The sequence below is a fragment of the Chiloscyllium punctatum genome, chromosome 10, assembly GCF_047496795.1.
Source record: "Chiloscyllium punctatum isolate Juve2018m chromosome 10, sChiPun1.3, whole genome shotgun sequence".
Taxonomy (NCBI): domain Eukaryota; kingdom Metazoa; phylum Chordata; class Chondrichthyes; order Orectolobiformes; family Hemiscylliidae; genus Chiloscyllium; species Chiloscyllium punctatum.
Window position 1 is genome coordinate 98305062 of NC_092748.1, and position 22526 is coordinate 98327587.

Genomic DNA, 22526 nt, shown 5'->3' on the forward strand with positions numbered 1-22526 from the left:
TTTTATCAAACTGACTATATTAACTACCTACCCCACTACTATGGTTCCTCTCCTGCAATTTCTGCCCCATCCTACCACCTGACCTTACAAGAGCAACTCGCCACTGCTGCTTTGGGCTGGCATTCCTGGCACTGGCTCCATCGTGAAAAGGTGTTGCACCTGCGGCCAAACCATTATTAGTCCAGAGCTGTCCTTCATTGCTCCTGATATTTGGCCCAGTCTTGAGAAAGAAGGGAAAGTTGATGCCTCATTTAATGGACAGGGACCTGATGGTCCTGGTGAATGGGGTGATACAGATAAAGAATGTTCCTTTCTACCAGGACCAGAGGAAACCATGACACCTGGTCTGAGGTTGCTACCTGGATTCGTACAGTCTCAGACATGTGGAGATTGCTCAGCAATGCCCTTCTCCACTCTGCCAGGCTAAATATCACCATCTTTCTTCCAATGTTTAATTCTCACTTTATCTCTGCTACTCTATCCATCTCCCACCAAGGCCCATACTCTATCACTCATACTGTTGCCTGCAACATCTTCTCTCACTTGCTGTTGTCCATCCCAAACTATGACATCATTAACTCTGCATTCCCACAGCACTGGGAGAAAGTGAGGACTGCAGATGCTGGAGATCAGAGCTTAAAAATATGTTGCTGGAAAAGCGCAGCAGGTCAGGCAGCATCAAAGGAGCAGGAGAATCGACATTTCGGGCATAAGCCCTTCTTCAGGAATCATACCCAAAACGTCGATTCTCCTGCTCCTTTGATGCTGCGTGACCTGCTGCGCTTTTCCAGCAACACATTTTTAAGCTCTGATTTCCAGCATCTGCAGTCCTCACTTTCTCCTCGTTGATTTTAACCTACTGCGAATCCTCTTGCAAGGATGCCTTCCTTGAAGAAGCTCTCCCATTCCCACAGCACTGCCAACTCACTTAATTGTGACCCCCCCCCCCCCCCACCCCCCGTTACATTAAAAGTTACAAGTGTGTCTTGCATTTTCATCTCCATTAATAGCTGCCTCTTTCTCACTCTAGGAGAATATAGCCCACTACAGGGCTGAAAGACTCAAAACATGCTATTAAATCAACCAGCTTGCTTTAAACCATTAAATTCCAGGTCATAACTTGTCGGGTGAAGATGTTTCTCCTCATCGTCCGTCTGGATCTTTTGTTGATTATCTTAAAACTGTCTCCTCTGGTTATGGTCCTTCTTAATTAATCTGTTAAAACACTTTAAAATTTTGAACACCTGTATTAAATCTCTCCTTTTCACTCTTTGCTTTGAGGATAAAAAACCTGGCCTCCCGAATCTCCACACGGAAATAAAATTCCTTATTAGTTTAGATTACTTACAGTGTGGAAACAGGCCCTTCGGCCCAACAAGTCCACACTGACCTGCCGAAGCGCACCCACCCAGTCATCTTTACTTGAATTCTAAAGCTCCTCTTTTCTGCACATCCTTAATTAAGTACTTAGAGATTAATGAGACAGCATTTCATCCTCAGAGACAGATACTAACCTGGATTTTAATAATATTACAGATTTATTTCATGTAGTAAAGTGAGTTTGCTTACATCACTCTGTATATCCATCATGTTCCTGGACAGTGCCACACTCATGGCGTCTGGCAAATAGGTGTAATTGTGGATTAAATTCCTGTAGTTGCTGTTGCTGGCCACTTCCTGGGATTTCTTGGCAGAGGTAATATTGAGCATATCAGGTGGGGTGTGATACTTGGTTTTGCTCTTCTCGTAGTCTTTCTTGTATTCACGTTCAGACTGAATCTTGGCGATGTGCATGGAATGGACCAGCTTAGGGTCATCTTGGAGGCTGCGGAAGCCAACTTGTTTACCTTTTTGCTTCTCGTAGGCTGCTTTGTATCGATACTATAATGAGAAAGTAGAAAGTTAATATGATCAAGTATAATTGTGCTATACAATTCACAGTTATATCTGTGCTTAAGCGTTATTGTGAATTGTCCTAATGTGTACAAGATGAAAAGTTTCAACAAAATGCATTTTTTTGCAATATTACCTCTAATGATGGTCTAAATGCATGCTAGTGAGCTCTTATTGTTTGATTTTTTCTTAATTATACATTTTCCACAGTGGAAAGATGTACAATGCATCTTGCTTTCTGCCTATTTAAGTTATGATTCAAACAGGTTTTATGGGCAGATTTTTTTTTGTTCATTCACTCTTAAGACGCACTATATGAATTGCCTAGTGTATCATCTGTGCTATGAAACTAATTTGTGATTAACATTTGCATCAAAACTGAAATTTAAATAATTCACTAGGAATGACATCATGAGTATAGAGCTATTAAAATGAAACAGGAGGCCATTCCACATTGCAGTTTGGAAACATTTCATTCAATTGCTTTTTTCCCTAAATAAGCCCTTCTCTAATCACAAGATCTTACTTGTACCCCATATTATTTAATATCTTTATATTTTTTGAAGCAGCTATTTGAATTGAATGGAAAAAAAATTCATCAACTTTTCTTTAGCAATATTTCATAGCAAAGAAGTAGAAATGTTAACTGCCTTCCATGCAAACTAATCTTTCTAATCTCCCTTTTCATTGTTTTTATTTTGATTTCAAATGTTTTCCTCTCATTACCACCTTGTTAAATGATGTCTGGATTTCCTGATGACAATGATGGTGGAAGTGTTACCCTACATTGTCATTACTCCACTGAACATGACAACGGCTTCAGGATTCCAGACGTGAAGCAGTACAGAAGTGTAGACATTGCTGTTGGTGATTCAGCTCTCCACCACAGGTCATGGTTTTGGGACCCCACCCAAATTGCTTGGCTTAGGCTCAGGCTTAAATGGGCATCAGAGAAAAGTAAGATCCATGTCACAGATAGTGTTGGATCTTTGTAGGCTTTTATCAATGTCAAGAGTAAGTATTATTACTCCACTGTTTAATACAACATCTGGCCTAGCTTTTATGTGCTTTGCCTCATGTGAGAAAAGAACATCATCCAATTAGACATTTTGGCAGCTTTTTTGGCCCTTAAGCTAACTTCTATTCAGTTATATGTTTTATATATATAATCCCCGTTCCTTCATTTCTACGCTATATTTGTATGCCCACCTCCCATTCCTATGTTTAAAACTGTATGACCAAATTATATAAACTGTATTTGCGATCAATAGTCCCACCTGTTAACTATGTCTTTATCATTTTTCCTCTTTGTTTCACAATTCATGACAGCAAAACTGCAAATTTGCTTTCATTTTGACTATACCCAATTCCAGATCACCTCACCAGCACCAGTCAATGTCAGATATCACTTGTTGATGTCTGATAAATGAAATATTCTTTTTAACTGATGTTTGCTTCCTATCACCTTTTTTTAATCAATGTTGTTGCATTGTCTTAAATTCCATGTGCCTAAATTCTAGCTGCCTTTTGAAAATCTATTTCACAGACTATTATAAGGTAGAGAAGAAGGCCATTCAGTCTATCGCATCTATGCTAGCAGTTCAAATTGCAATCCATTTAGTCCCATTCTTCTTCACTGTGCCAAATTCATCTCCTTGATATTACCACACAATTTTGTTTTGAAATCATTGACCATTTCTCATGAGCAGTAAGTTCCAGATGATGACCAGATGTTGGCTACATAAAAAAGTACTTCTTTATATCAGCCCTGCATTTTTTACTCAAAACCTTAAATCTGAGACCCATGGTCCTTATTTCAGAAGCCAATGGGAACAGTCTTATTTTGTATAGGACACTAATAGATTCTCTTATCTTGTCATTGAGTTGAGGAAAGGACTGTCCTAAGTGAATTAGATGGTCGAAATTATACTAAAAAATGAATTTACTCACATCACTTGCAATGTTTCTTGAAGCTTTGGCTGCAACAATTGGAATGGCATCTTCCCGGATATCATGGCCTTGAGCTATTGTCTTCAGCCAGGCTTGCTTATAGCGTTGCTTGAAAAGAAAACATGAAGAATAATTTTAGGCTAGCTTGGTTAAATAATTATGGAGCATAATGAATTATAAATTCATTTATGTGACATTCTTATCAAGTCATACACAAAATGGTCACACACCATGGAGTTTGAAGAGCTTGGGAATTAATTACCATTGAATTTCACGCTGAATTGTAGATTGTACTAAATAGTTGTCAGATGGTTTATGCCTGAAGTCTCTGTGCCACATCTAGCTGTGTTTGATTAGATTACCGACAGTGTGGAACAGGGCATTTGGCTCAACAGGTCCACACTGACCCTCCGAAGAGTAACCCACGCAGACCCATTCCTCTACCCTATATTTACCTCTGACTAGGACGGCACGGTGGCTCAGTGATTAGCACTGCTGCCTCACAGCATCAGGGTCCCAGGTTTGATTCCAGCCTTGGGCGACTGTCTGTGTGGAGTTTGCACATTCTCCCAGTGTCTGCGTGGGTTTCCTCCGGGTGCTCCAGTTTTCTCCCACAGTCCAAATATGTGAAGGTCAAGTGAATTGGCCAAGCTAAATTACCCATAGTGTTCCATAGGCTGCAATCAAACCCAATCCCTGGCGTTGTGAGGCAGCAGTTGCTAACCACTGAGCCATTGTCTTGTTATCACGGGTAGAGAACAGTACGGTCATGTAAAGCAGCCAGAAAAACTCTAGTCATTGCAGTGGGAAAAACGTAATTTGATAAAACAAGTCTTTCTCTCCACCAGCACAGGACTAAGGGTCATAACATTCCCTGATATGACGGAAATATATGAGCGTTACTCAGTTATCACAAATATAGGTGTAATTATATCGAACTGAAAATTAGATTAGAAAATCAGATATGTCTTGCACTTAATTTTCTAATAGTTTGCTCACTGCATACAAGGCACGACACAGAGATAGATTAGATTCTTTACAGTGTGGAAACAGGCCTTTCGGCCCAACAAGTGCACACTGCCCCTCCGAACAGAAACCCACCCAAACCTATTCCCCAACCTTATATTTACCCCTGACAAACGCACCTAACACTGTGGGTAATTTAGTATGGCCAATTCACCTGACCTGCACATCTTTGGATTGTGGGAGGAAACCGGAGCACCCGGAGGAAACCCACACAGACACGGGGAGAATGTGAAAACTCCACACAGACGGGCGGGAATTGAACCCAGGACTCTGGTGCTGGGAGGCAGCAGTGCTAACCACTGAGCCACCGTACTGCCCATAGGTGGAGGAATAGGTAGTGTTGAGGAAGTGGAGAGGCTGCAGAAGTGGAAAGGCTAGGAGAAAGGCCAAAGAAGTGTCAGATGGAATACAATGTGGGAATGTGTGAGGTTATGTACTTTGGTAAGAAGAGCAGACATTTAGACTATTTTCCAATTGGAAAAGCCTTTGGAAATCTTACGTGCAAAGGGACTTACGAGTCTTAATTCAGGATCCTCTTAAGATTGACATGCAGGTTCAGTTGGTAGTTTGGAGGCAAATGTTAGCATTCATTTCAAAGGGGTTAGAATACTAAAGCAGAGGTGTACTGCTGAGGTTGTATAATGCTCTGGTCAGACCATGGAATATTGTGAGCAGTTTTGAAACGTGATGAAGGGCTTTTGCCCGAAATGTTGATTTCGCTGCTTGTTGGATGCTGCCTGAACTGCTGTGCTCTTCCAGCACCATGAATCCAGAATTTGGTTTCCAGCATCTGCAGTTATTGTTTTTACCTCTAAAGGAAGATGGGCTAGCTTTGAAGGGGGTCCAGAGGAGGTTTACATAAATGATCCTGGGAATGAAGCACTTGCTATTTGAGGAATGGTTGAAGACACTGGTCTATACTCAATGGACTTTAGGACGATGAGAGGGATTTCATTCAAACATATAGAATACTGAGAGGCCTTGATAGAATGAATTTGGAGAATATGTTTCCACAAGTGTGAGAAACTAGGATCAGAAGGCCCAGCCTCAGAGTGAAGTGACAATCTTTTACAAATGAGAAGATATGGAATTTATTCAGCCAGAGGGTGGTGAATCTGTGGAACTCACTGCCACAGAAGACTGTGGAGGATAAGCCACTCAGTGTATATAAGACAGAGATAATTAGAATCTTGATTCATAAGGAGATCAGGGGTTACTGGGAGAAGGCAGGAGAATGGGGTTGAGAAACATATCAGTCATGATTGAATGGCAAAGCAGATGATGGGCTGAGTGTTTTCATTTTTAATTTCCAGCTTTCACAGTTCTATGGTTTCTTGGTTTAGTGTTTAACTCACTGCCACATCTCCCAGACCTGCTGAATTTTTCCAATAATTGCTGGCCACATTAAATAAGTTCTGCTCCTCTCTCTGACAGGATTTTTTTCTAAAGAAGGGTCAGTGAACCCGATATGTTCATTGTGCTTTCTCTCCACAGATGCTGCCAGACCTGCTGAGTTCTTCCAGGGATTTCTGTTTTTGTTACCTCTAGTCCTAGGTTTTTCCACAAGAAGAAATATCCTTTCCTTTCTGCCAACTCCCCTCAGGCGCTTATATGTTTGAATCAAGACACCTTTTACTCTTCAAAACTCCAGAGAATACAAGCCAAACCTGTCCAACTTTTCCCCTTAAGACAACACATTCCTCCAGGTACTAGTCTATGGGCGGCACGGTAGCACAGTGGTTAGCACTGCTGCCTCACAGCGCGAGAGACCTGGGTTCAATTCCCGCCTCAGGCGACTGACTGTGTGGAGATTGCACATTCTCCCCGTGTCTGCGTGGGTTTCCTCCGGCTGCTCTGGTTTCCTCCCACAGTCAAAAAAAAATGTGCAGGTAAGGTGAATTGGCCATGCTAAATTGCCCGTAGTGTTAGGTGAAGGGGTAAATGTAGGAGAATGGGTCTGGGTGGGTTGCGCTTTGGCGGGTCGGTGTGGACTTGTTGGGCCGAAAGGCCTGTTTCCACGCTGTAAGTAATCTAAACATTCTGAACTTCCTTCCGTAAATAAGTAGATCAATACTGCATATATTACTTCAGCTGTGGTTTCAATAGTCTCATGTACAACTAAAGCACAGTCTCTAAACCTTTGTATCCAAACTTTACCACAATAATTAATAACATTCAGGAGGAAATCCTGAGGGACAGGATTTACATGTATTCAGAAAGGCAAGGACTAATTAGGAATAATCAATATGGCTTTGTGCAAGGGCAATTATGTCTCACTAACTTAATTGAGTACATTGAAGAAGTAAAGAAGAGGATTGATGAGGACAGGACAGTAGATGTGATCTATAAGAACTTCAATAAGGCGTTCAACCATGTTCCTCATGGTAGACTGGTTAGCAAGGTTAGGTCACATGGAATACAAGGAGAACTAGTCATTTGGATATAGAAATGGCTCAAAGGTAGAAGACAGAGAATGGTGATAGAGGGTTGCTTTTCTAGCTGAAGGCCTGTGACCAGTGATGTGCCACAAGGATCAGTGCTGGGTCTATTGCTTTTTGTCATCTATATAAATGATTTGGATGTGAACGTAGGAGGTATGATTGGTAAGTAACATCAAAATTGGAGGTGTAGTGAATAGTGAAGGTGGTTACCTCAGAGTACAATAAGATCTTGATCAGATGGGCCAATGGGCTACGGAGTGGCAGTTGGAGTTTAACTTAGGTAAATGTGAGGTGCATTTTGGAAAAGTAAATCAGGGCAGGACTTAAACACATAATGGTAAGGTCCTGGGGAGAGTTGCTGAATAAAGAGATTTTGGAGTGCAGTTCATTGAAAGTGGAATCCCAGGTAGGTAGGATAGTGAAGAAGGTATTTTGTATGTTTTCCTTTATTGGTCAGAGCATTGAGTATAGGAGTTGGGAGGTCATGTTGCAGCTGTACAGGCATTGGTTAGGCCACTTTTGGAATACTGCGTGCAATTCTGGTCTACCTGCTATAGGAAGGATGTTGTGAAACTTGAAAGGGTTCAGAAATGAATTACAAGGATGTTCCCAGGGTTGGAGGTTTTGAGCGATAGGGCAAGGTTGAATAGGCTGGGGCTGTTTTCCTTGGAGCATCTGAGGCTGAGGGATGATCTTATAGATGTTTACAAAATCATGAGTGGCATGGATAGCCAAGATCTTTTCCACAAGGTAGGGAAGCCCAGAACTGGAGGGCATAGGTTTAAGGTGAGAGGGGAAAGATTTAAAAGGGACCTAAGGGGTAATTTTTTTCACACAAATGGTGGTGCGTGAATGGAATAAGCTGCTAGGGGAAGTGGTGGAGGCTGGGACAATTACAAAATTTAAAAGGCATTGGATGGGTATATGAATTGGAAGGAGTTGGAGGGATATGGGCAAAATGCTGGCAAATGGGACTAGATTATTTTTGGATAACTGGTCGGCATGGACATGTTGGACTGAAGCATTGTTTTCATGCTGTATTTTTCTATGACTCTATAACATTCCATTAGTTTTCTGAATTATTTGGTGCATATGCAGATTACGTTTTTGTGAATCAATTACAAGGGCTCCTGGATGAATTTACAACTCAGAGATCTACAATCCCTCACAATTTAGATTAGATTAGATTAGATTACTTACAGTGTGGAAACAGGCCCTTCGGCCCAACAAGTCCACACCGACCCGCCGAAGCGCAACCCACCCATACCCCTACATCTACCCCTTACCGAACACTACGGGCAATTTAGCATGGCCAATTCACCTGACCTGCACATCTTTGGACTGTGGGAGGAAACCAGAGCACCCGGAGGAAACCCACGCAGACATGGGGAGAACGTACAAACTCCACACAATCAGTCGCCTGAGGGAATTGAACCCGGGTCTCTGGCGCTGTGAGGCAGCAGTGCTAACCACTGTACCACCATGCCGCCCATAAGTAATATGCTTTTGTTTTACCCTTCCTGCCAAAATAGACAGGTTGACATTGGAATTATTCAGTTTTTGCTGACAGAGTCCAGATGGAACCATTGAGCTTTGCATCACAGAAGGAAGCCATTGGCCCATCATATCTGCTGGCATTTTGCTCCAGTTATCCTAAACTAATCCCATTGATTTGCACTCATAATGATGAATGTCCTAGATACCTGTTTATTTATTTTCTATTTTCTAATATTTATCTAAGATTCCTTAAAATGCCTAATGGAGTAGATTTTTGACTTCAGCATTTGAATGATAATCCACCCTTTAAAGAACCTTCTTAATTTACAGTTTACTGTTTCCAATGAACTAAAATTAGTTTCTCCAATGGTAGACAATATGTCTGATTACATTGTCAACCAGGCAGCAAAGATAAATTTACCTGTTGCACTGATTGGTTTTCCCCAGCTCATGACTTTTGTATGTTTATTCGTGAATTTTAAAAATTAGAAAGCTATTGATATTTTGTACAATTTTTTCTTTGTGTAATTACCAACTGCTTTATTAATAAGTTCATAAGTTAACATTAATATTAATAAGTTAATAAGTTCACTTCTAGAAAAATAAATTGTAATAATGGCATTTTCATTCTTCACACCCCATTATTGACCTGGTCATTCTGATGTATTGTCAACATCTGATGAACTTTCCTTTTGAAGGAACATTGGACTTTTTCTGATATTGTGCTATGTTGACATTTATAGCAAATATTGAGATTATTTATAGAATAATGGATATGCAGGAGTTACAGAAAGGCCATAATTCACAAGAAAGCTTCCAATTATGTGGTAAACTTTGCTTTTCCACATTCGGGTGCCAATTTTAAGTTTGTTTAAAATTCCTTTTCACTTCGCGATGCATTTTTTTTCATATTTTTGCAGGTTTATTGAGAAATGATATGCAGTTGGCCAATAAAATACTAGGAGCATAGACATTAGAAACAGGAGGTGACCATTCTGCACTGCAGGGATTCGATGATTCTTTGATTTCGATCCCCGAGTCTGCTCCGGCATTTAACTTGATCTTGGATGATCTTCTACCTCCAAACTATTATCCCCATATCCATTGAAATTTAGAAATCATTTGGTTTGTCTTTTACTGTCTGAATGGCTGAGCATCCATAATCCTCTGAGGTAGAGAACTTCAGAGAATCTCGAGCATCTGAATGAAGTAATTCCTTTCCTCAGTAGAACAAAAGGCCTAACTCTTACTGAAATAATCACATGAACCATTTCAACGCTATCCTTCTGAGTACTTACTTCACTTAAGTTATGAGCGTTGACTTTAGCTTGTACGAATGGTGGATATTGAATGTCAAGAGTATACTTGTGCTTCACATCTTCGCCAGACTTTCTATAGTTAAACTGAAAGCAAAGTGGAAAAATCATTAGCAGTTGAATGAAAGCTGATGGACTGTGCAAAAACAAAACTACTAATATTAATATCTTCGTCTTTGTCAAAGAAAATCCAAAGATCAACATCTAATTTGAGATATCTTTATTTGCCAATTCTCCCTCATGACAAAAAAAGGTTAAATTAAATTATTTCAGGACCATTGGAAGAGAACCAGAAGACCATTTAAAATGCTCCTTCACTGCTTGATAAAATCTTAAATGAGAACAGATTTAATTTTCTAATATTCACCCAATCATTTTCCACAAATATGCTGCAATACAAGTTGAGCATAAGGATTCCAAACAGAAATTTATTACAAGGCCTTATAAATGTGTTATCAAAATCAAGGTCGTCACTTGAAAATTCTTTCCTTTTTCAAAATTCCCTGATAGAAACCAAGGAATATAGTGGAGATTTCTGTTACAGAGGACTTGGGATATATTGAGTTCCCTGGCTGTAAGAATGATGAAACAAATATGAAGATAGAGTGTACATCAGATATACCATCAGATTTCAATGTTTTCCTGGGATTTCCCAAATTGACTGTATCAGGTGTGTGCTTGGATAGATAGAGGTCCACTGTACTCATTCAATAGAGATGAAATTCCTATTTCTTCTCACTTTCTCCTATACTTGAGTAACCCATTGTGGAGGGTCCAGCGGTGCCCAAGAGACATACCAATGGGATTTGCATGAGAGTTGTTGGATATAACGCCAGGACAGATTGACAAATATCTCACCATTTTTGAGGCATTCCCACCCTCCCACTCTCCCTCACTACTCACCATCCCCAAACATCCAAGTGGACTTTAAGCAGTGGGCCTAAATATAATTTCAGGACTGCCTGGAGTATAGCAATACGTTTCCTTCCCTCCTTCTAGTTCTAAGTCCAGCAAAGGTTGGACCTGAACCAGAGCAATGAAAATGACCCAGGATGGGAAATACAAGGGCAATCCTTCTTCACATTGCTATGATTATCTCAAGCATCCAGTTTGCAAAGATAGGAATCTATATTTACACTTCAACATCATTACCTTTTGGCATTGTGCCATCAGTAACACTCAACTGGAGGCCACAGATCTGAGTGTAAGAACAAAACCACTTACTTCATTCAGCTGTTTTGTGTTACTTGTGGCAAGAACCATATTGACGGAGTCAGGGACACTGGTAAATTTCAGCGTGTCTGGATGCTGACGGTACTTTTGTTCATTCAAGACCTCTCCTGCTTTCTTGGCCTTCTCCACATCAAGCGAACCAATCGGGATCCACCCTATTCCCTTTTGCCAGGAATTGTAGTCTTGCTTATACAGATTCTGGTAAAACAAAGAGTTGCAGAAATATTTGAGCCAATTTCACAGCACTAAAAAGGACAGGATGCATCTATTGGAGCTTTGAAGATTCAGGTTTTTGTTTGGTAAGGTCATGAATATACATGGAACTAAGGCAGGTAAATGCATATCAAATACAGATCAGCCACGAAGGAGTGGGTTTGGGGGATTCTTAATGGTCAGATGGTGTCTTTGCCATTGGTGAAAACCAATGCTGCTGGGGGTGGTGCCCTCCATGGGCCAGATAATAGCAGGACCCCTTTCTCCAATGCATGTCCACCAGGTTCCAGTGAACAGTGTTCCCACTCAGCTGAGCACCCCAGCCCTATTGGCAAAATGTCACAAAGGTTGGAAGTGGCCTTTAATTGGCACCAAGTTGGCATCCTGCAAGACTTCTTTCCAATGGCTGACACCACCAATGTCTTCCCACGCCACTCTACCAATCTTTGCCAGCTCAGAGATCAACTCAAACTTTTGATTTAGGCTTTAAACGTATATCTGCCGAAAGGCAAGACTGAGTTAAGCCAACTTACTGAGGAACATTGAAATAAAAGCAAAATTCTCTGAATGCTACAAAAATTTGAAACTGACAGAGAAAATGGTGGAAAAACCTCACAAGGCTGACAACATCTGTGTTTGGAAAATAGAGTCAGCGTTTTGAGTCCAATATGACTCTTCTTTAGGACTGTTCTGTCCCCAGACTTGCTGAGTTACTCTAGCATTTTCTCTGCATATTTGATAACGAAGATCATCTATTTTGGCTGGAAGTGGGAAGTTGCTGTACTCATGACTGATAGAAAATTTTCCTTTAATTGGTGACTTACATCGCTCTGTATGTTCATCATGTTCTTCGACAGTTCCAAGCTCATGGCATCTGGCAGATAGGTATAGTGATGGACCGGCTGCTTGTAGTTACTGTTGCTGGCTACTTCCTGGGACCTTTTGGCAGTGGTAATGTTGACCATGTCTAGCGGTGTGTGGTATTTGGTCTTGCTTTTCTCATAATCTTTCTTATATTCACGGTCAGACTGGAGCTTGGCTATATGCATGGAATGGACCAGCTTAGGGTCATCTCGCAGACTGCGAAAACCAACGTGTTTGCCCTTTTCCTTCTCATAGGCCTCTTTATATTTGTACTGGAACAATAATAATGCATTTAGTGACAAACTGGAGCTTTAGGATTCATTCACTAGAGCTTTCTTTTCAAAAGCTGTACATTCACCATTCTTTGACATCTTGTGAATCATAAAAAAGGTAAATTTTCAAGTAGATAATGGACATGATGGGGTTTGCTATTGCAGTTGTCAAGAATAAGCAAACTTAATGCAAGAAATAGCAAATGTTACAGTTACAGGTTTCCCCCGCTATCCAAAAGTAGAGCATTACTATGAATCCTTTCCTAAGTCAAAATGATGTAAAGCGATGAAGCATTAATTTGTATGGGAAAAATGTTGTCTTTTTCCATAAAATCAAAAATCCTCTTTGGATTTCTTTCAGTTAGAGAAAACAGGTACTAATATAGGATTTTCATAAAAGCAAAGTGGCATAAAAAGGGAAATTTCGACAAGCGGGGGATACCTGTAAAGCCATTGATCATTTTCCTGTAGAGTAATTCTTTTATAATGTGTTGGTTGTGTTCTTGTGCTTTCTTCTATAGAAAAATCGCACTTTAGTAACAGTGCTTAAGTTGTTGGTGATGTAATTGCATTACAGCCAACAGAGGTTTTAAAACTTTGCGTTTTAGAACCAGTTCCCTAATTCCTCAATCGTGTTATAGCGAATTCATGTTTCTGAAATGCATGTTATAGCAGAACAACCTGTATCATCCTATATCCATCTACATTCTGTCCCTCTGAACTTTCTATTCTCACCCTGGAAAGAGTTGGACCAGGCAATTATAACCTCAGTATATCGTATGCAATCCCAAGGTGAAGTTTTGATCAAATATCCACCCAATCATCATTGGCATATCTTCAGTTTTCCAGAGTGTATCCCTACATAATAGATTTTGGCAATGCCTAGGGCCTTTGTAATTGTGTTTTTCACCTCTATCCATCAAATCATGGTGTTGTTCTTTCCTTTTTGGCTGATTATTTTCGCTACAATTTCCCTTTTCTGCAAATAGTATTCATCTCACTCTTAAACATTTGAGAGGCAGCCCCAATACAAAGTATTTACTAAGCACCTCTTCCCCAATTTGATCATCATCTATAAATTGGCTATCATTTTCTTTCAGGGATTTCATCCGACAGTTAACAATATCCTTTTACATACACTGTAAAGTTCTGTGTGCCAAACTCTCCTTCCATCTTATCTCTAATGGTTCACTCATGAAGATTCTGAAATGTGTTTTAATATTCTGTCATTTTAGTTTTTGAGTCTTTTTTTTCATTTCCAGTTCAGTCTAAAACACACAATATTATACTGCTGACCTACAATTCAATACATTAATTCATCCAGAGAACCTTAACTTGCAACTCTTCCTAATTTATGTTTTTTCAGTCACGACCCCCTCCTCACATTTAACAGTTCTTTGGGAAATTAAGGAAGACCTGTGAGTATTTACATAAAAAGCCACACTTGAGCTAATGACATTGGGCACTTACATCACTAGCAATACGTCTTGATGATTTGGCTGCAACAATAGGGATTGCGTCAGGCTTAAGATGATATCCTTTAGCTAGTGACTTCTTCCATTTGTCTTTGTAGCAATTCTGTAAAACGATTAGAGAAACTTTAATGAGAATACACTGTTTATTGAAGACTTAAATATTGGAAAATAGCATGCAGCATAAATATCTGTAACAGCAGCAAGACTAAGGGAGGTTTTCATGCATTAATTTCAGTGCTCTATCTACTTCTGATTTACCTTTTTCTTTTGTTTATCTCTGCCTGAGCTGAGTATCCTTGTCTGGCTAAGAGTTGGAAAAGAACTAAAATCTTAAAACTCTGCCAATTTTGTCCTGTAGCCAATATTAGATCATTGGTGCATCTGTGTTAAGCACAGATATTTTCAGCATCTGAAAGGCTCAGTGCTGATTTCAAATGGATTTCACTTTAGCTGTTCCTTAATCCATAGACTGGGAGTCACAAATTGATGGAGTCAGCATAATCCTCTTGAAGACCAGATAAGTTCTGTTGACTGTCATGATACAAATTATTTATTGAACTTCCTGTTTTTTCTAAATGTCCTGTTTTTTAAACTGCAAAATAATAAATAACTACAGTTTTCAGTAATTGTTTCAAAAAAAACATGCTGGAAAAACTCAGCAAGCCAGCTGCACCTGTGCAGGGAAACATAGATAATGTTTTAAGTCGATGACCTCTCATCAAAACATTGATCTGAAATGTTAAATCTATTTCTCTGAAATTGAGGGTTATGAAGGTCATGGCAGGGCAGGGGTTGGGGGGTGAAGTGGGGGGGGGGGGGGAGTGGAGTGGTGGTAGATCAGTTGACATTGAGTTGGCATTGAACTATAAGGGGCCAGGTAGCATGGGTAGAGTTTAAGATTGAGAGGGATGAGGGCTCGAGGGCTGAAAATCATCTGAAACAACTGGCCAAGTCCCAGAGAATTAGATAGTCTTTCTAACCTCTGGCTATTAAGTATCTGTCTTGAGAGTATGTGAACTCGACTTCATTCCATACTCACTGACCTCTTCTCAATCTTCACATCCAGAATGAAAATGTACTATGATTCAATGTATTTTTTTTACCGAGAAAAGTCCATCAAGTGAAGGAATTTTCCAAATCAAGTTGTTCATTTCAGTAGCTAAAATCTACCCCTTAAGCTTGGTTAGGAGTCACAGACTGAAGTTAAGAAACTTAATAAAACACAATTTTGATCTTTTGATGCTGAATGAAAACTATTGAAAATATGACCTTTGTATTGCTGACTTTGCCTCTACAGAAAGTATTTTTGTGCAGCTGTCTAATATACATTCATAGAGAATAAATGATATAGAATTGTATAAACCATTGTTAAATTATACTTTTAATTCAATTGAGCTGATCAGATTGTAATGGTAATTCTCAAGAATCTCAACAAGATCACTCAGAAGAGGTTGATTAACAGAAAAGTCCTGAATCATACCATTGGTGGTAATGCAACTCCATTTGATAGAATTTTAAATTTTAAAAGTTTGACAGAAGGGAAACTGAAAATTAATGTGGGAAAGAGCTCTGCAAAGGGTCAAACCAAGAATACAGGTGTTTCAGGGATTGTAAAAGGGCAAAGATCACTTAACCCTGATTCGGATTGGTATCCTAGTCTTTAAGAAGGTTAGCAGGAAGAGTTTGTAACAAGCTAGAGAAATAATTCAAGTTGACTAATACTTACATCACTGAGGTTGAAAGCATTCCATTGAGCTTGAACGAACTGTGGAACATCTGATGGCAAAGTATACTTGTGCTTGATCTTCTCTCCACCAGATCTGTACAGTTTCTATAAAGTAAAACCAAGTCATAAGAAGATCACCACTTGCATGCACATCGTGTTTTCACACAGTAACTCTCCTGGGGATCCTCAGTTTTGATGGGAGACTGGAAAATCACTTAGATCATCATCAAATGTGATAGATTTTGCTGCAAACTTTGGATAGTGACATAATAAGGACGAGGTGTTTAACAAAGGAACCCCAGACAATGTTTCTGTGACAAACATGAGCACCAAAGACCTTCCTCTACCAAAGAACTAAATGAGTCATCATGTGTACAAACTGAATGCAACGAGGACTTGAAAATCGGTTAGGATCGGTAGAAAACCCAATTAGTGCCATCAGTAGCATCACATCTGTATTCCATGAAGGTGAATTTAGAGGTCTTTCATCCTGGTCATAACTGAGCAGAAGCTAACATTCCAACTCGCGAGCAGATTCTTTCGGGATTTGGCAGCTGCCTTCAGACAAGCAGCATTATGGAAATGCAATATGCTATTGAGGGTTTGAAGGAGAAGTTGTTAAAGATTTTCCTTGCCCATAACAAGCATACTTCTCACTGAACATTGAAAAGCAATGATTGGAAAGAAATTGGGCAGGAACTCCCAGACTGCCTATTGCTGAACTATGCTAACAAAAGCACAAATTATTGAAAGATACTCAGATAAATTGAAAAGTAAGATAAACAATGATATTCTGTGAAGATCCACTTACATCATTAAGCTGTCGTGCATTGGTTTTCGCCAGCACCATTTCAACGGAGTCAGGCACACTGGTAAACTTGAGTTTACCTGGGTGCTGTCTGTAATTATGCTCATTGAGTACTTGTCCAGCTTTCTTCACTTTCTCCACATCTATCGAGCCAAGTGGACTCCAGCCAATGCCTCTAAACCAGTTATTGTAATCAGATTTGTACAGGTTCTTTAAGAAAAAGAGATCAATTTAAATGTGGAATATTAATTATGGCAAAACTGCTACCAAATTGACATTAGTCACACTGTTCATGTATTTGACAAAGAGATAGGAGACTTTGATATCGATCATCATTTTCCCAATAATGCTGAGTTTAAGAGAGTACCGGTCTTAGAATATTATGGAGTTTTCCACAGCAGTATGTGGTAAATCTTATTCACTCTATTGATAGGAGCTTGGGTCATAGAGTCATAGAGTCATAGAAATGTACAGCATAGAAACAGACCCTTCAGTCCAACCCATCCATGCCAACCAGATATCCCAACCCAATCTAGTCCCACCTGCCAGCACCCAGCCCATATCCCTCCAAACCCTCCCAATCATATACTCATCCAAATGCCTCTTAAATGTTGCAATTGTACCAGCCTCCACCACTTCCTCTGGCAGCTCATTCCATACACATACCACTATATGTGTGAAAAAGTTGCCCCTTAGGTCTCTTTTATATCTTTCCCCTCTCACCTTAAAACTAAGCACTCTAATTCTGGACTCCCTGACCCCAGGGAAGAGACTTTGCCTATTTACCCTATCCATGCCCCTCATAATTTTGTAAACCTCTATAAGGTCAACCCTCAACCTCCGACGCTCCAGGGAAAACAGTCCCAGCCAATCCATCCTCTCCCTATATCTCAAATCCTCCAACCCTGGCAACATCTTTTCTGAACACTTTCAAGTTTCACAACATCTTTCCGATAGGAAGGAGACCAGAATTGGATGCAATATTCCAACAGTGGCCTAGCCAATGTCCTGTACAGCCGCAACATGACCTCCCAACTCCTGTTCTCAATATTCTGACCAATAAAGGAAAGCATACCAAATGCCTTCTTCACTATCCTATCTACCTGTGACTCCACTTTCAAGGAGCTAAGAACCTGCACTCCAATGTCTCTTTGTTCAGCAACACTGCCTCAGACCTTACCATTAAGTGTATAAGTCCTGCTAAGATTTGCTTTCCCAAAATGCAGCACCTCGCATTTATCCAAATTAAACTCCATCTGACACTTCTCAGCCCGTTGGCCCATCTGGTCAAGATCCTGTTGTAATCTGAGGTAACCCTCTTCACTGTCCACTCCACCTCCAATTTTGGAGTCATCTGCAAACTTACAAACTGCACCTCTTATACTCGCATCCAAATCATTTATGTAAATGACAAAAAGTAGAGGACCCAGCACCGATCCTTGTGGCACTCCACTGGTCACAGGCCTCCAGTCTGAAAAACAACCCTCCATCACCACCCTCTGTCTTCTACCCTTGAGGCATGTTCTGTATCTAAATGGCTAGTTCTCCCTGTATTCCATGCGATCTAACCTTGCTAATCAGTCTCCCATGGGGAACTTTGTCGAGCGCCTTACTGATGTCCATATAGATCACATCTACTGCTCTGCCCTCATCAGTCCTCTTTGTTACTTCCTTTAAAAACTCAATCAAGTTTGTGAGACATGATTTCCCACGCATAAAGCCATGTTAACTATCCCTAATCAGTCCTTGCCTTTCCAAATACATGTACATCCTGTCCCTCAGGATTCCCTCCAACAACTTGCCCACCACCGACATCAGGTTCACCGGTCTATAGTTCACAGAATTAATTGGCCTAACAATACAGTGAATTAGAAACACAAGACAATTTATGGCACCCATAAGGCTATTAGGCATACTTTGTGTCTGTGTTGACTGAACAAGAGCTATCTGTTCTCATTCCACCTTCCAACTCATGGTCCACAGCCCTGTAGGTTACAATCTCAAGTGCTCAAATGCTGATCCAAGTGTTATTTAAATGCAATGAGGGTTCTGCAACATTTACAGTCTTGACCATCTTTCTTAAAAGCAACATTTACAGTCTTGACCATCTTTCTTAACTGATTTTCATCCTCTGGGGTCTGTAAACATCAACCCCAAGATTGGCCCTGCTTCTCTTCAGTCATAGAACCATAGAGCTGTACAGCATAAAACAGACCCTTCAGTCCAACCTGTCCATGCTGATCAGATATTCCAAATCAATCTGGTTCCATTTGACAGCAAATATCCCTCTAAACCCTTCCTTTCATAAACCCATCCAGATGCCTTTTAAATGTTGTAATTGTACCAGCCTCTATCACTTCCTCTGGCAGCTCATTCAATACACGCACCACCCTCTGCGCAAAAAAGTTGTCACTTTGGTCCCTTTTAAATTTTTCCTCTTTCACCTTAAACCTATGCCCTCTAGTTTTAGACTCCATTACCCTGGAGATAAGACCTTGGCTATTCACCCTATGAATGTCTCTCATGATTTTATAAATATCTCAGAATCCATTTGTATTGTCTTGCTTTGTTTCTGTCATACCTTTTGGATTGAATTCTGTTTAACACTATGTATAACATCTGCTCCTGTCCAGCAAGACTGAGAATTCATTATATTGGTTAGGATTTCTATTGTATCATTAACGTACCCCAGGAAAGACTTATTGAGACTTTTCCATGTAGAAATGAACAAACCATACATAATAAGTAAGCATTTGTTCTATTTTCAATAAACATTCAGTTAAATAATTTTTCATACACTCACCAATACAAGAACCAGGAGCAGGAGTCGGCAATTTAACCCCATCCTTTGACACGATCATGGCTTATCTCACCTCAGCGCCAACTCCACTTTCCTGCCAATTCTCCACAATTCTTTAAGTCATTACTAATGACTCCTGTCTATCTCGTCTTTGAACCAATACAGCGTGTTATAATGGGTCTTTCATTTAAAGTCAGAGTTATTTGATTACATGTCCATCCTTTTTGGGCAATGCAGTGTATCTTCCTCATTGGCTTGTGGTCCCTTAACTACTTGGTCCCTAGACAACTTATTAGACTTGCTCCTTGCATTCTCTCGAACTGACTTGATTTGTCAGTCTGTTGTAATTTATGTTTATTAATGTCATTGCTTTGAATCTCTGAAACCTCCTGAAACTTTGCAATCCTGTTATGGAGCTGTGCATCCTAATGTTTTTTTATGTCATTATTGGTGGACAAGATTACAGTTTGCTATGCCTCAGCTTTAGAACTGTCTCAAAAACCTCCATATATTCAACATTCTTTCATCTTTTAATTCTTTAAGATGGTTTTCTGGCTTTTCCAACTATTTATTTCTTCATGCTTTTTGCTACTGCCCTAAAACCTCTGGCTCAGTGCCAAATTTTGTCTGTTAATGGTTTTAAGAAATTATTTCAGATGTTTTACTACATTTACAGTGACATACAAATGAAAGCTGTTTTCTTGGTTAATAACTGTCTACATCGCCCCAGAGTAGGGAAGTCCAAAACTAGAGGACATAGGTTTAAGGTGAGGGGAGAATGATTTAAGTGACCTAAGGGACAATGTTTTCACGTGAAGGGTGGCGCACGTATGAAATGAGCTGCCAGAGGAGATGGTAGAGGCTGGTACTATTACATCATTTAAAAGGCAACTGGATGGGTGTATGAATAGGAAGAGCTTCAAGAGATACAGGCCAACTACTGGCAAATGGGGCTAGATTAATTTAGGATATCTGGTCAGCATGGACGAATTGGACCGAAGGGTCTGTTTTTGTGCTGCACATCTTTATGACTCTATGACTCCATCTTGATAAAGTACAAGCTCAGAGCAATCCTCAGTGTGCTGGAAAATACCAAGAGCTATCTATGCAAACTTCTGTTTTCAAGATTTGATTCTCTGACTTTATGGAAAGAAAGATGAGTAACTTTTGCAGCCTTCACTTTATTTAAAACAATTTCTGCTGCTATTGTTTTCACGTTCTCAGATTAGTTATTTTACATCTCTCCCTATGTATGGAAGCACACACACTACCAACTGAGCACAGCAAAGGTGCTGCAGAATTCTTGAGCTGTTTGGAAATCGAAGCCCCCTGTGCTGCAGTAGAAAGAAAGACCATAAGTTGTTGGAGCAGAAGTGGATCATTTGCCAATTGAGTTTGAGTCTGCTCCTCCACTTATTAAGATCAGTGAGATCCAATATTGCACAACTCCACACTTTCCTGCCTTTTCCTTATAAATCTCGATTCCCTTATTGATTAAAAACCTGCCTATACTTGAATATACTTAATGATCCAACCTCGACAGCCCTGCATGGTGAAGATTACTATTAGATTCACTACCCACTGAAAGAATAAATTCCTCCACATCTGTCATAAATGGATGACCCCCCCTCTCAAAAGGAGAAATAATCTCTCAGCATTTATCTTGTTGAGCCCCTAAGTATCTTGAATACCATTGAATAAGATCTTCTCCTATTCTTCCAAACAGCAAGGAGTACAAGCTCAATCTACTCAACCTCTTCTCATGAGAAAATCACTCCAAACCATGTGAGCCTTCTTTGGACTGCCTCCTGTGTCAGTATACCTTCCCTTGGATAAAGGGACCAAAACTGTTCACGATATTCCAGCTGTGATCTGAGTAGTGTCTTGTATAGCTTTAGCTAGACCTCCTTACGTTTATATTCCATTCCATTGGAAATAAAGGCAAAGATTCTATTTGCCTTCCCTATTACCCACTGAACTTTGTTCTAGCTTTTTTTGTTGTTTCATGCACAAAGACCTCCAAATCCCTCTCCGCTCCATCTATCTGTACTCTTTACCCATTCAAGTCACGATAAATATTTAAATATTATAATAATATAAAGCAAAAATTAACATTGTGACTTACGTCACTCTGTAAATTCATCATGTTCTTTGACAGTTTCAAGCTCATGGCATCTGGCAGATAGGTATAGTGATGGATCGGTTGCTTGTAGTTACTGTTGCTGGCTACTTCCTGGGACTTTTTGGCAGTGGAAATGTTGACCATGTCCAGTGGCGTGTGGTATTTGGTCTTGCTTTTCTCATAGTCTTTTTTGTATTCACGGTCAGACTGAAGCTTGGCTACATGCATGGAATGGACCAGCTTTGGATCATCTTGGAGGCTCTGGAAGCCGAAATGTTTTCCCTTCTCTTGCTCATAAGCTTTCTTGTATTTTACCTGTAAGGTAATTGTTCAAATTACTACAGAAGGTGGTACAGCACAAGTACTCATCTCAGCAACTGAGCAATATCACCATTAAAATAAAAAGTATGTACACAAAGATAAAAATATTAACAGCCTTGGGTTTCTGTAAGCAATCAATAATAACATCTCAACAAACATTATTTGGAGGTGCCAGTGTTGGACTGGGGTGGACAAAGTTGAAAATCACAACACCAGGTTGTAGTCCAACAGGTTTATTTAGAAGCACTAGCTTTCATAGCGCTGGTACTTCATCAGGTGGTTTTGACATTTGTGACACAGCCACCTGATGAAGGAGCAGCGCTCCGAAAGCTAGTGCTCCCAATTAAACCTGTTGGACTATAATCTGGTGTTGTGTGATTTTTTAATTTTGTCAACAAACATTGTAACATTTACATTGTAAGTTGCTTTTCAAATATAAGCCTAGCATGCTTCTTTGAAATGTTTATATTTGCCATGCTACTGCAACTTTAGCACCTTTAGTTCATGTAGTATTTTCTAAAATAGGGTACAAATATTTTCCAAACACCATTGTAATTACTTTACAAAAT

General features: G+C 39.9%; 1 protein-coding gene across 41 annotated transcripts in view; it reads right to left on the minus strand.

Moving 5' to 3' along the window:
• neb (nebulin) overlaps positions 1-22526 on the minus strand; it is a 293069-nt gene that overhangs the window by 210644 nt on the left and 59899 nt on the right. For all 41 annotated transcript variants that reach the window (XM_072579807.1, XM_072579845.1, XM_072579844.1 and 38 more), the window contains 9 exons: positions 21640-21951; positions 16718-16924; positions 15907-16011; positions 14176-14283; positions 12394-12705; positions 11348-11554; positions 10106-10210; positions 3844-3951; positions 1570-1881 (listed from right to left, as the gene is read on the minus strand). In XM_072579807.1, the coding sequence (XP_072435908.1) occupies positions 1570-1881; positions 3844-3951; positions 10106-10210; positions 11348-11554; positions 12394-12705; positions 14176-14283; positions 15907-16011; positions 16718-16924; positions 21640-21951 (1776 nt within the window). The remainder of the gene's footprint in view (positions 1-1569; positions 1882-3843; positions 3952-10105; positions 10211-11347; positions 11555-12393; positions 12706-14175; positions 14284-15906; positions 16012-16717; positions 16925-21639; positions 21952-22526) is intronic.